Here is a 15,192-nt window from a genome sequence, read left to right on the forward strand (position 1 = left end):
CCACATTAGTGATGAACCATATCTCTTCTCGGGTGAACTTAACTCGTATCCCTCAAGAAGCAATGCAAATACGCGAGATGAATCATTATAAAAATGCTCAAATGACTGTACAGATGTAATTTGGCAATTCCAGTTTTATAAACAACCTCAAGAGCAGTACACATTCTTAATTTTGCAGATTTCATGATAAAATTTAGCAGGCAGAGATTCTTGAAAGAGCTCTGATGAAATGCAAACAAGGATTACAGTGTTGAACCTAATGTCAACCAAAATATTACTTACATATGATACAGGCCTGTTGTGTGTGTTCAATTTACAAAATGAGACATACAACACACAACTTCTGGCTTGTGACATAAAAAGTCACAAATGTGTTTACAACTGACTATTTTGCCTGTGCAGGAGAAACTTTCTTATCATAATATAAAGTCCAGTGCATCTACTACACTGCCAAACATTGTGAGGGCACAATTTACAAAACAAGCATTACACATCTCCACTCTTCGAAAAAAAGCACTTAGCAGCAGGCAAAGCACACTTTCCTAAAAAAAGAAGTATAACAGTTCTTCAAACCTACATTTACCACAGAAACGCACTCAACGAGCGGCCACTGAAAACGTGAAGGTAGTGTCCGAATCAAATACGACTTCCTCCCAGAACGTGAGGAAGGATAGGCAAGCTTAGGAACGCCACACGGGGAGTTACGTTCCACTCAGAGGACCGGTCGCCCGTATCAGGGCCCGGGGCCGCCGCTACGATAGGAATTCTCGTTCCAGTTCGGAGACGGAAGGTTTGCGGTGGTAGGGGGCATTCCTCCGGGAGACCGGCAACGGGACTGTCGAGTCCTGCACGGGGGCGTCCATCAGTCCCACACCACTGCCCGATGAGCTGTTCCCGCCAACACCTCCGCCGTGCTGCATGACAGGTGAGAAGCGGACACGTGGCCCGGCCGTCGATGAGCAGCTGCCCTCCTTGGCAGACACGTAGCTGCTGTCCTCACTTGTCAAGCTGTCAGGAGGTGTCGGGTTGGTTGGCGTCCCGGCCCCACCTGACGATGAGGAACCCCCTCCTCCACCCCCACTACTGCCCGGTGGTGGGACCTTCGGGGAGCAGCTACCGCCGCCTCCCAGGCGTGGCGTCGAAGGGGCCGTTGACGGTGAGTAGTTGTACCTGCAAAAGAAGTTGTGTTTTCTGTAGTTCGATTTTCGTCACAGCTGAACGGGGATGATAATTGTTAGTGGTGATGGCACAAATACCTATAACGAAACAATTTTGCAAGTATCCTCTTGATCGAATAAAATAACTCTGTGACTGACAGTTTGCAGTTGCCAACAACACCTGAAAAGGCTACCTACAGAGTGAGCATGTGACCTTGCACAAAGAACTGCTATTGACTGGCCCTACCACTTGACTTACTGAATCACCAATCACAAAGTTACTTTACACAAACTATAATAATGAAGACAACATTTCGCCACTCAGGCTGTAATATTTATCAAAGCTACTTCTTGCACCTGTCATGTACACAACTAGTTTCAGCTCGAGTGGTTACCTACAACATCAATAAGCATATTTTAAGTAACAGCTGGAAATGTTTGTCTCACTAAAAGACCAAAAGTTTAAGCCTGAAGACACATTTAAATTGTATTCACATATCCTAGTTACAGTTTTGGTTTCAAAAATAAAAATTATGAGTAACAGCTATTCTCACCTATCATACTACAAAGCAGGGCATAACAGGGAGAGGGAGAGGGAGAGGGAGAGGGAGAGGGAGAGGGAGAGGGAGAGGGAGAGGGAGAGGGAGAGGGAGAGAGAGAGAGAGAGAGAGAGTTATAAAATAATTGTAACAGTGAAATGGCATATGATGATATTTGTAATGTATGGAGCAAAACCTGGTAACCCCAAAAAAGTACACATTAAGAATTCAGAGTGGGGAAATGAGATTTCTGAAATATTTAGCAGATGAAAAGCAAAATACAGAGATAAGAGCAGAATTAGAATTAATGCATCTAAATGAAAAAAGAAAATGGAAAGAGTGTGTCAGTATGATAGAGGATGCAAAACTACCAAAAATACTAAACAAATACAAACCAGCAGAACAAAGAAACACTGGGTTACCAAAAACGGGATGAAACAGACTGAAAACTGACCTCTATAAGTGGCTGTAAGAGGCAAAACCTAAGACTTGCAAAATAAACTCAACACTGCCAATGCAACACAGTTAACCGACGGTGAGGTGCAACAAATGTAAAGACTGCAGTGAACTCAGTCAATTTTCTATTGTTTATAATGTCTTGCATTTTAGTGAAACAAATGTAGTGAATTTGCAACTTGTTATTTATGACACACACACTAATGATGTAATGTGAATAACACAGACTAGTTGTGCTTATGACGTGACCATAAGAAAGGTGACTAATAAAATTCCGTTACTTGATGGAGAAATACAGCCACGGTAGAGGCATGATACTGTTCATATTTGGCACACCTTTGAAATACAGAAAAGTCTTTATCGCACAATTCTTTATTTTCAAAATTCAATCATCAGACTGAAATGATAGAATAAATACTACACCATTAAGTTTTTTTTAAACATTAATAAATCCTTTTATTGTTATATTAGATTCCTTTTTACTCCCAAATATTGACTCTAATCTAGGTTTACCTTCCATGATTCTGTTGTATGTCATTTATTATATGTTTGACTCATGCAACATGACTACATTTTGTGATACTAATGTAATATTTCATTGTGTGATCTTTATAAACTTATTCTTTCATAACTTATATTCTATTTGTGCTATACATCAGTTTTATGTTTCACTGTACTAAACCAGTTATGGTTACAAACATATCTTCTGTTTTGATTACTGACTAATGACTATCTCTCTCACATCATTCACAATGATAGCATTTCATGCTATGTAAAATTTTATCTTCTGTCAATACAAGTTACCCCCACGTAAAAATAGCATATTGGATCTTTGTCACATTGTTGATGATGTTCTCACATTTAGTTCATCCCAATGCACGTTCTTTGTAAAGTTATTCTTTGACTTCATTTCTACTGTCAGTGCTGGTGCTAACTGCCAGCCATCATTTACTTCTTAGAAAGCTTACATGCCACAGTTGCACTGGTTCTTTTTGAACAGACAACAGCACTTTCAAATATGCCTGTATGAGATAAGATCTGTATTATATTCAATCTATGTGCTCACTTTCAGCAGCTCTTTACTGCAATTTGATTTAAATTCAAATACAATATTAATTGAAAATTCCACGTATGGGTCACTACGATGCACACTTATGTTGGTACATATATATTTGTTACAGTTAATTTCTTTGTGCACTTTTTTCCACAGCTTCAGTCCGACGATGAAATTTTGAATTGTGCAATCGAGACCTTACTATATCTCAATGTTGTGCCAAATCTAAATAGTTGGCTGCCTCTACCACGGATGTACGTCTTCCTAAAATAATGGAATTTGTGCCTTGTCAGGCTAGGAATGAGGTGAAGTATTTACGACGGAGGCAACGAAGGGCTTCGTGAAAGTGATTTTTAACAGCAAATGTTTACCTTATAGTGTTACACCTAACTACGCAAAAATTAAGTGTAAAAGTCATTCAAAAACTTTTCATAACATAATACATAGGTCTGAAGTGGTTCTTGTCAAAAGTGAGCTTCATGATTGGCATAGGATAAAAGCCACATTATGGTTCAGAAAGCATTTGATCTTCAGTGTTGTCTAGAGCAGTTGATTCCTCAGGCAGACTTCTCTAAGGTTAGTAAATTGATATCTGATACTACTGAGTATGAGAAATACAATATTTTTCCATGGACAGGAATGTAAACTGTCCACATTGTGTCATTACTACAAATACAATACTTGCCGCAGTACGAACGTTAAATTTGCAGATTGTCTAGTTAATCTAACCAATGTCAGATTTTCCCCATATGAATTAAATATCTTAAATTAAGGTCTCAAGCATAGCCTCACTCCTCCTATGATAAAACATCTTGTAAAAAATACAACTGCGGAGATTAAAACAGTAAGTGAGTATGCAAAGCTTTCTAAATGTCAACAAGCCGAAGTTGTGGTAGCAACAAATAGGGCTATCAGCGGTTTCAATACCTTAACCGAGAAATCTATAAACTGCAATCACATTTTAAAATAACTTAATACAACCCCTCCTCCCAATAAACCATGGACCTTGCCAGGCAAATGTGTGGTTCCTGAAGAGGGCAGCTGCCTTTTCAGTAGCTGCAGGGGCATCTCCCTGGTTGATTGACTGGTCTGGTCTCTTAACATTACACAGAATGACCTGTGTTGGTACTGTGAGTGGCTGAAAGCAAGGGGAAACTACAGCTGTAATTTTCCCAAGGACATGCAGCTCTACTGTATGGTTGAATCATGTGACACCCTTTTGGGTAAAATATTCCGGGGGTAAAATATTCCCCCAATCGGATCTCTGGGAGGGGACTACTCAGGACGTAGATGTAGATGTAGATGAGGACGTTGTCATCAGGAGAAATAAAACTGGTATTCTATGGATTGGAGTGTGGAATGTTAGATCCCTTAATCAGATGGGTAGGTTAGAAAATTTAAAAAGAGAAATGGATAGATTGAATTTAGATATAGCAAGAATTAGTGAAGTTCGGTGGCAGGAGGAACAGGACTTCTTGTCAGGTGAATAGGAGATTATAAATACAAAGTCAACAAGGCATAATGCAGGAGAGGGTTTAGTAATGAATAAGAAAATAGGGATGCAGGTAAGTTACTATGGACAGTATAGTGAATGCATTACTGTGTCTAAGATAGACACGAAGCTCATGCTTACCACTGTTGCACAAGTTTACATACCACTAGCTCCACAGATGATGAAGAGATTGAAAAAATGTATGATGAGATAAAAGAAATTATTCAGATAGTTAAAGGAGATGAAAATTTAACTGTGATTGGTGGCTGTAATTCAATAGAAGGAAAAGGAAGAGGAGGAAATATAGTAGGTGAATATGGACTGAGAGAAAGGAAAGAAAAAGGAAGCCACCTGGTAGAATTTTGCACAGAGCATTCTTTAATCATTGCTAACACTTGCTTTAAGAATCATGAAAGAAGGTTGTATACGTGGAAGAGACATGGAGACACTGGAAGGTCTCAGATTGATTATATAATGGTTAAAAAAAGATTTAAAAACCAAATTTTAAATTGTAAGACATTTCCAGGGACAGATGTGGTCCCTTGCCACAATTTATTAGTTATGAACTGTAAATTAAAACTGAAGAAATTGCAAAAAGTTAGGAAATTGATGAGATGGGACCAGACGAAAGAATCAGAGGTTGTTGAGAGTTTCAGAGATAGCATTAGGCAGCAGTTGACTACAACATGGGAAAGGAATACAGTAGAAGACGAATGTGTAGCTTTAAGAGGTGAAACCATGGAGGCAGCAGAGAATCAAATAGCTAAAAAGACAAGGCCTAGCAGAAATCCTTGGATAACATAAGAGACACTGAATGTAACTAACGAAAAAGAAAAATTTTTAAATGCAGCAAGTGAAAGGGTATACAAACATTTAAAAAATGAGAGTGACAGGAAGTGCAAAATTGCTAAGCGGGTATGGTTAGAGGACAAATGTAAGGATGAAAAAGCATATTACACTAAGGGTAAGATAGATTCCACCTACAGGGAAATTAAAGAGATCTCCGGGGAAAACAGAAGCAGCTATGTGAATATCAAGAGCTCAAATGGTAAACCAGTCCTAAGCACACAAGGGAAACCCAAAAGGTGGAAGGAATATATACAGGGCCTACACAAAAGCGATGGACTTGAAAGCAATATTATAGGAAGAGAAGTAGATGTAGAAGAGTATGAGATGGGAGATATGATACTGCAAGAAGAATTTGACATAACTCTGAAAGATAAAAGTCGAAACAAGGCCCCAGGAGTAGACAATATTCTGTCAGAACTACTGATAGCCTTGGGAGAGCTAGCAATGACACAAATCTTCCATCTGGTGTGCAAGACGTACGAGACAGGCGAAATACTCTCGGACTTCAAGAAGGCTGTAGTAATTCCAATTCCAAAGAAGGCAACTGCTGACTTCGAGAAGGATGTAGTAATTCCAGTTCCAAAGAAAGCAACTGCTGAAAAGTGTGAAAATTACTAAACTATCAGTTTAATAAGTCATGGTTGCAAAATACTAACACAAATTCTTTACAGAAGAATGGGAAAACTGGTAGAATCCAACATTGGGGAAGATCAGTTTGGATTCCAGAGAAATGTTGGAACATATAAAGTGATACTGACCCTACGACTTATCTCAGAAGATAAGTTAAGGAAAGGCAAATCTACATTTATAGACTTAGAGAAAGCTTTTAAAAATGTTGACTGGAATACTCTCTTTGAAATTCTAAAGACAACAGGAGTAAAATACAGGGAGCAAAAGGCTATTTACAACTTGTACAGAAACCAGACGGCAGTTACAAGAGCTGAAGGGCATGAAAGTGAGGCTGTGGTTGAAAAGGGAATAAGACAGTTGTAGCCTATCCACAATGTTATTCGGTATATACACTGAACAAGAAAGAAACCCAAAGAAAAATTCTGAGTAGGAATTAAAATCCAGGGAGAAGAAATAAAAACTTTGAGGTTTGCTGATGACATTGCAATTCTCTCAGAGACAGCAAAGGACTTGGAAGACCAGCTGAATGGGATGGACAGTGTCTTGAAAGAAGATATAAGATGAACATCAGGAAAACAAAACAAGGACAATTAAATTCGGTGATGCTATGGGAATCAGATTTGGGAACAAGACACTCAAAGTTGTAGACGAGTTTTGTTATTTGGGCAGCAAAATAATTGATGATGGCAGAAGGAGAGAGAATATAAAATATAGACTGGCAATGGCAAGAAAAGCATTTCTGAAGAAGAGAAATTTGTTGACATTAAATATAGATTTAAGTGTTAGGAAGTTTTTTCTGAATGTATTTGTCTAGAGTATAGCCATTTACGGAAGAAAAACATGAATGATAAATAGTTTAGATAAAAAGAGAACAGAAGCTTTCAAAATGTGGAGCTAGAGAAGATTGCTGAAGATTAGATGGGTCAGTCACGTAGCTAATAAGGAAGTAGTTAGAGGGTCAGTCACGAAACTAATGAAGAAGTATTGGATAGAACTGAGCAGACAAGAAATTTATCATACAAATTGACCAAAAGAAGGGATCGGTAGATAGGACACATTCTGAGACAGCAGATTCAGAAAGATGTAGGTTGCAGTAGTTATTTGGAGGTGAAGAGGATCACACAGGATAGAGTAGCATGGAGATAACTTCATCAAACCAGCCTTCAGACTGAAGGCCGTAACAATACCAGCACAAAACTCCATCATGAGTATGTTATTGTCACAAAATGAGATAAAGGTAACTCCGAGGTGGTTCTTTCTGGCACAGATTACTTAACAAAAACTGAAAATTTCTTCATGAACGCAGAAATAGTTGAGATCAAATCCAAACCTATGAATGAGTTTCACAATGACAAAACTTTGTTCCAGCCCTAATTATAAACTTAGATTTTCAAACAAAACAAAATTAAAAGAAGCTTACACTTTTCCAAAGACATTCAGTATAAAAGATTCCTATGAATTAATGGACAAAATCAAAACCCTTCAAGTCACAGATGGTACTTGTTTAGCTTCACAGGATATTGTTAACTTGTAATTCATGTACACCAATTATACTCTTGATATAATTAAAAAATTTATTGACCCATAATGTGCTGCCCGTGGTGAGGTTGTGGAAGAATAACTGTCTTCATCCTTCAAAGCCTTTAACTTTAATGACAAATTGTATTCACGGTCTAATGGCTTAGCTAAGGGTAATTCACTTGCTGGTTCCCTGGTAGCAATTTTTGTCAGTCATTTGGAATGCACATTTTTTATTCACATTCGGAGTTCATGACAAAATTTAAATCATGTCATTGTCATGTAGATAACATATTACTACTTTATGAAGGATGTGATGAGGATATTTCTAGTTTGTGTTCCCATTTCAGCTCCATGCACCTTAATATTAAATTCACTTTTGAAGTGGAAGAGAACAATTCATTAAATTATTTAGAGCTCTCTGTTACTAGGAAAGGCAATAATCTTCTTTTTGGAGTATTTTGTCAATGCATCTGCATCAATGTTTTAATTAATAAACATTCATGTCATCTGAGCACCTACAAATGTGCGTATTTTTGCTTCATGATACATAGGGTTTTGAGGTTAGATATAAGTCAGAAGGCAAGGTATAAGAAGTTGCAGACAATTGTTCAAGTACGTATAGAAAATGTGTATAAAGCTAAAAGTATTCGTAAATTGTTTTACTCTATACAGAAGAAGAAATCCAAATTGGTAAAAAGATGAGGGTAAAAAAAAAAGGATTGTTTCATTGATCTAACCTATAACAGTCCCCACTGTGACAAAATTATGAAAATTTTGAAACAGACTAACGTTGTTTGAAACAAGAGCTAATTAACACATGTGACTGAGCATTACACAGACCTGCCAGGGTAGCAGATAGCTAACGTGCTGCTTCCTGGACTCGGGTAGGCGCGCCGGCCCCGGATCGAATCCGCTCGGTGGATTAACGACGAGGGCCGGTGTGCCGGCCAGCCTGGATGTGGTTTTTAGGCGGTTTTCCACATCCCGCTAGTTGAATACCAGGCTGGTCCCCACAATCCGCCTCAGTTACACGACTCGCAGACATCTGAACGCGTTCACACTATTCCATGACTTACATTAGACGCAGCCAGCAGGGGTACACTAATTCCGTCCCAGGGGGTATGGGGTGGTGGCAGGAAGGGCATCCGGCCACGCATTTCCACTAACCTTGTCAAATCCGTTCCTAACAATGCCGACCCTACGCCAGTGCGGGACATGGAACCAGTGAAAGAAAGAAAGAAAGAAAGAAATTGAGGCACGACATAGGACCCAAATCAAAAAGTATTTTCAGTAAACCAGATGTATACAAGATACGGATACAGAGAGCATTCATCTCCCAATAATGCTAGTGCTCTGGGACACATATGAAAATGAAGAAGAATGGCTTGTTGCTGATAGCTGATGGACTTGAGGTTTTGCACTTTGCCCTTCATAGTCATTTATTAGACATCTTGGAAGACTCTGAATACACATTGAAGTTGTCAGTTGCACTGGTTACTTAAGGAGCAGGAGTTTTTCAGTAAGAACTGGTTCTTAGATTTATTTGAAGATGCTATACAAAATGTGTCTCAGACTTGACCCAACTGTTCTGAGATTGCTTAGATTAGCCATAATCATCTTGTCTTTGTGAGCTACATACGATGCAACCATTACTGCTAAATGTATATTAATTATCTTCCTACTGTTCATGGGCCGTTCTGACGGGGCTTTCTTGCCAGGCTTCCTCAGTAGATTCACTCCATCCAAAGAGATGGAGCCACAGGCTGTTACCAAAATGTATGTGCCCTGTTGGGTAGCTCCATTAATTGTAGACACTGCATATCATATTGGTACTTTGCATTTCAGTAACATCAGTACTTCACACTACTCATTTGACTTATTTTACAATTTTATCACAACATGCATCAGGCTGTATACAGTCCAATATTATACCATTGTGCTTCTTAATATAAAATAAAAAGAAAAGAAAGAAAAAAAAGGGGAAAAATTTGTAATGTTAGCTTTCATTTTATTTCAAATCGTTGCCACTCATCTGGGCTTACTTAAATGGTTCTATTGTGTTTTATCTATTTTATCGACTATTGTACTATGACTACAGTTAGTCAAACTCTTGTAACATTTTACTCTGTGATGGTTGTAAGTAGATAACAGCTGGGCTGTTGCTACGGTCTAATACTATACTATTAAGTCTTTTAAAACATTAAAAAAATCCTTTTAAATGTAATATTAGATTCCTTTTTATTTCGAGTGTTGCCCCTAACCTACGCTTATCTAATGAATCTGTTGAATGTCATGTATTATATGTTTGAGTATTGTAACATGACTACACCTGGTGATAGATAGGTAACATTTCATTTTGTGGTGGTTGTAAACTTATTCTTTCACAACTTATATTTTATTTATGATCTACATCAGTTCTATGTTTACACTGTACTACAGCAGTTAATGGTTTCAAACATGTCTTCTGTTTTTATTATTGACTAACGACTATCTCTGCGATGTCTCTCATGATGTTACCTCATGACGCACATTTCACGCTATGCAAAATTTTAACTATTGTCAATATGAGTTACACCTCCATAAAAATAGCATATTGGAGCTTTGTCAAGTTGTTAACAATATTCTCACATGTAATTCATTGCAGTGTGTAATTCTACTGTCAAATACGAGGATAAGTCAATTATTATCCGCAATTTAGTTATATTTTTGTTCATTTTGGTAGTACTGTTGTTTTACGTTGATGATACATGCTTTGTTTATTTGATGTTATATATTTGCAGTTTTCAAGCTGCTAGGTAGTTTCATTATTGCTGCAGTGCTGTTAATTATGGATACTCTATTGTCTATTTGCACCAAAGAAGAGCAACGTTCAGTGATCCGTTTTTTGTGGTCGGAAGGCATATCAGGGGCCAAAATTCATCAAAGACTTTCTGTACAGTGTGGCAACAGTGTTTCACCACAACGGAGTATCTATGAATGGATTGAAAAATTCTGAAATGGTTGCACAAGTGTTACACACGATGAAGGAGCTGGACAACCATTTACCGTCACGAATGAAGAAACCATTGTGCATTCACAAGAAATTATTCTCTTAGACGGATGATTAACTACTGACACAGTGGCACATCGTCTGCAAATTAGTCACAGTTCTGCCTACGAAATCATCCACAACAGACTTGGGTTTCATAAAGTTTGTGCAAAATGGAGTTGGTGCAAGATGGGTCCCAAAACAACTCACACAGTTGCATAAACAAGCGCACTTGGATGTCTGCAAAAAACATTTGGATCGCTATGGTAATGAAGGGGACAACTTCTTAGACAGGATCATTACTGGTGACGAGACATGGAGCCATCATTGGTGACGAGACATGGAGCCATCATTACGAGACTGAGAGTAAACAGCAACGTATGGAATGGAAACATCCAAATTCACCATGCGATAAAAAGTTCTAGACCCAACTGTCCGCAGGAAAACTGATGCTTACGATTCTTTGGGACGTACAACATCCAGTGTTATGGGGAAAGGGGCACAACAATAAACAGTGTACATTACAGTGAGATGGTTACTGCCAGGCTAAAGCTTGCAATTCAAAGCAAATGCCGAGGACTTGCACGACAATGCCTGTCCACATACTTCTGCCTACACTGCCGAAATACTCCAGAAACTCAAATCTGAATAACTGGATCACCTCCATATAGTTCCGATCTTGCCCCTTCTGACTATCACTTGTTTGGCCCACTCAAACAGGCATTAAGGGCCTGCCGATTTGCCTCGGACGAAGCAGTGAAAGAAGTGGTGCATTCCTGGCACACAGCTCAACCGAGAACCTTCTTTTATGAGGGCATCGGGAAGCTTTTATAATGATGGACCAACTGCGTTGAAACACAAGGAGACTAGATCGAAAAATAATGATCTTGTAAGTTTACTCTTTGATTGCAATAAAATTTTGTAACTACTTTGTGGATAATAATTGACTTACTCTCGTATATCTAAATGAGATGAGATAGGCATTATATTCAATTTAAATGTAAGTACAACATTAATTGAAAATTCTATATATGGATCACTAAGAGGCATACTTATGTTAGTACGTACATATCTGTTATAGTTATTTTCTTTGTGCACTTTATTCCAAAACTTCAGACTGATGACAAAATTTTGAAATGTGCAACGCTTAATAAAGAACTGTGTGATCAAGACGTTTCTATATTTCAAAGTTGCCAGACTAGAAAATGTCACCTCTTCATAAAACAAATTTATGGCTGTGGTGCCTGCTATGAAGATGTTCTAATAATGTTTAGAATGAGTTAGATACCTGGAAAAACAGAAATCAGGAATATTTGCTACCAACCAACCAACCACCCACCCACCCACACACACACACACACACACACACACACACACACACACACATGTACATTTAAAACCATGTTGCAACCTCTAACAAAGCCACACTATACAGGGTGGTCCATTGATAGTGACCGGGGCAAATATCTCACGAAATAAGCATCAAACCAAAAAACTACAAAGAACGAAACTCGTCTAGCTTGAAGAAGGAAACCACATGGCGCTATGGTTGGCCCGCTAGATGGTGCTGCCATAGCTCAAACATATATCAACTGCGTTTTTTTTTTTTTTTTTTTTTTTTTTTTTAAATAGGAACCCCCATTTTTTATTACATATTCATGTAGTACATAAAGAAATATGAATGGTTTAGTTGGACCACTTTTTTCGCTTTGTGATAGATGGCGCTGTAATAGTCACAAACTTATATGTACGTGGTATCATGTAACATTCCACCAGTGTGGACGGTATTTGCTTCATGATACATTAACCGTGTTAAAATGGACCGTTTACCAATTGCAGAAAAGGTCGATATCGTGTTGATGTATGGCTACTGTGATTAAATCAACCATGACCTGCAACAAATGATGATGCCCAAGTAGGTGTTTTAGCTGCTGTCGCGGCTAATCCGCACATCAATAGCAGACAAATTATGCGACAATCGGGAATCTCAAAAACGTCAGTGTTGAGAATGCTACATCAACATCGATTGCACCCGTACCATATTTCTATGCACCAGGAATTGCATGGCGATGACTTTGAACGTCATGTACAGTTCTGACACTGGGCACAAGAGAAATTATGGGATGATGACAGATTTTTTGCACGCATTCTATTTAGTGACGAAGCGTCATTCACCAACAGCGGTAACGTAAACCGGCATAATACGCACTATTGGGCAACGGAAAATCCATGATGGAACTTGGCGGGTTAAGGTATGGTGCGACATTATGGGAGGAAGGATAATTGGCCCCCATTTTATCGATGGCAATCTAAATGGTGCAATGTATGCTGATTTCCTACGTAATGTTCTACCGATGTTACTACAAGATGTTTCACTGCATGACAGAATGGCGATGTACTTCCAACATGATGGATGTCCGGCACATAGCTCGCGTGCAGTTGAAGCGCGGTATTGAATAGCATATTTCATGACAGGTGGATTTGTCATCGAAGCACCATACCATGGCCCGTACGTTCACCGGATCTGACGTCCCCGGATTTCTTTCTGTGGGGAAAGTTGAAGGATATTTGCTATCGTGATCCACCGACAACGGCTGACAACATGTGTCAGCGCTTTTTCTATGCATGTGCGAACATTACGGTAGGTGAACTACTCGCTGTTGAGAGGAATGTCGTTACTCATATTGCCAAATGCATTGAGGTTGACGGACATCATTTTGAGCATTTATTGCATTAATGAGGTATTTACAGGTAATCACGCTGTAACAGCATGTGTTCTCAGAAATGATAAGTTCACAAAGGTTCATGTATCACATTGGAACAACAAATGTTCAAACGTACCTACGTTCTGTATTTTAATTTAAAAAACCTACCTGTTACCAACTGTTCGTCTAAAATTGTGAGCCATATGTTTGTGACTATTACAGCGCCATCTATCACAAAGTGAAAAAAGTGATCCAACTAAAACATTCATATTTCTTTACATACTACACGAATATGTAATAAAAAATGGGGGTTCCTATTTTTAAAAAACGCAGTTGATATCCGTTTGACCTATGGCAGCGCCATCTAGCGGGCCCACCATAGCGCCATCTGGTTTCCCCCTTCAAGCTAGACGAGTTTCGTTCTTTGTAGTTTTTTCGTTTGACGCTTATTTTGTGAGATATTTGGCCGTCATGATCAGTGGACCACCCTGTATAGTAAATTTGGTAAAACGTTTAGGTTTAGCTACTTTTTCCATAAAAAGTCAGTAAGTTAATATATTGTGCAAATTTTCAATCACTGATGTCTTAGGGGTAATACTCCGGTGTTACACCTCACTTAAACAGAAAGTATTCTTTGCACAAAAGAAAGTCATTAAAAATATTTTATTACTTCTAGTCAGTGTTTTTGAACCATGGAGCAACAAAGTAATTTGTGATATATTTCAATAAACTGAAACTCTTAAATTCACAAAACCATTTTTTTAAAAGTATGTGGTAGTTCTACTGTGGATTCAGTGAATCAGGTGTATGACATAACACTAAAAGAGTTCTTCATCATAATTATGAAACAACTCATCCCTATCAACAATGCAGGGTGAACCAGACTCGAGGTGTACAGGAGTATTTTCTGAGTATTCTAGCACAAGGGTTCCGTGGACTTGGTTACAACAGTGATAAAGAATACAGTATGCAGTTGCCAAAAATTAACACAGAAGGATCCGATTTCTCCTAGGCACCTATGTACTGACACAAAAGAACAATGATATGGTTGCCTTTGTTGGAGGAACAGCTCAGCATACCATAGCTTAGCTAATCTCTAATTGCAATCATGGAATCTATATGTGAGGTGCATATCAACCAACTCTTCATCAGTAAACACTACCAATAGTGTTGTGTACCAGAGTAAACGTACAACTGTTGTTGTTGTTGTTGTTGTGGTCTTCAGTCCAGAGACTGGTTTGATGCAGCTCTCCGTGCTACTCTATCCTGTGTAAGCTTCTTCACCTCCCAGTACCTACTGCGACCTACATCCTTCTGAATCTGCTTAGTGTATTCATCTCTTGGTCTCCCTTTACAATTTTTACCCTCCACGCTGCCCTCCAATACTAAATTGGTGATCCCTTGATGCCTCAGAATACGTCCTACCAAGCAATCCCTCCTTCTAGTCTTGTTGTGCCACAAATTTCTCTTCTCCCCAATTCTGTTCAATACCTCCTCATTAGTTATGTGATCTTAAGCATTCTTCTGTAGCACCACGTTTCGAAAGCTTCTATTCTCTTCTTGTCCAAACTATTTATCATCCACATTTCAGTTCCATACATGGCCACACTCCATACAAATACTTTCAGGAACGACTTCCTGACGCTTAAATCTATATTCAATGTTAACAAATTTCTCTTCTACAGAAACGCTTTCCTTGCCATTGCCAGTCTACATTTTATATCCTCTCTACTTCGACCATCATCAGTTATTTTGCTCCTC

At 38.6% G+C, this 15,192-nt stretch overlaps 1 protein-coding gene across 1 annotated transcript in view; it reads right to left on the minus strand.

The window, feature by feature from the left end:
• Positions 1 to 456: 456 nt before the first annotated feature.
• LOC126210657 (mitogen-activated protein kinase kinase kinase 10-like) overlaps positions 457 to 15,192 on the minus strand; it is a 696,141-nt gene continuing 681,405 nt past the window's right edge. The window contains exon 12 of the mRNA XM_049939988.1: positions 457 to 1,170. Within this exon, the coding sequence (XP_049795945.1) occupies positions 753 to 1,170 (418 nt within the window). The 3' untranslated portion in view covers positions 457 to 752. The remainder of the gene's footprint in view (positions 1,171 to 15,192) is intronic.

This window comes from Schistocerca nitens, chromosome 10, assembly GCF_023898315.1.
Source record: "Schistocerca nitens isolate TAMUIC-IGC-003100 chromosome 10, iqSchNite1.1, whole genome shotgun sequence".
In the NCBI taxonomy this organism is placed as follows: Eukaryota; Metazoa; Arthropoda; class Insecta; order Orthoptera; family Acrididae; genus Schistocerca; species Schistocerca nitens.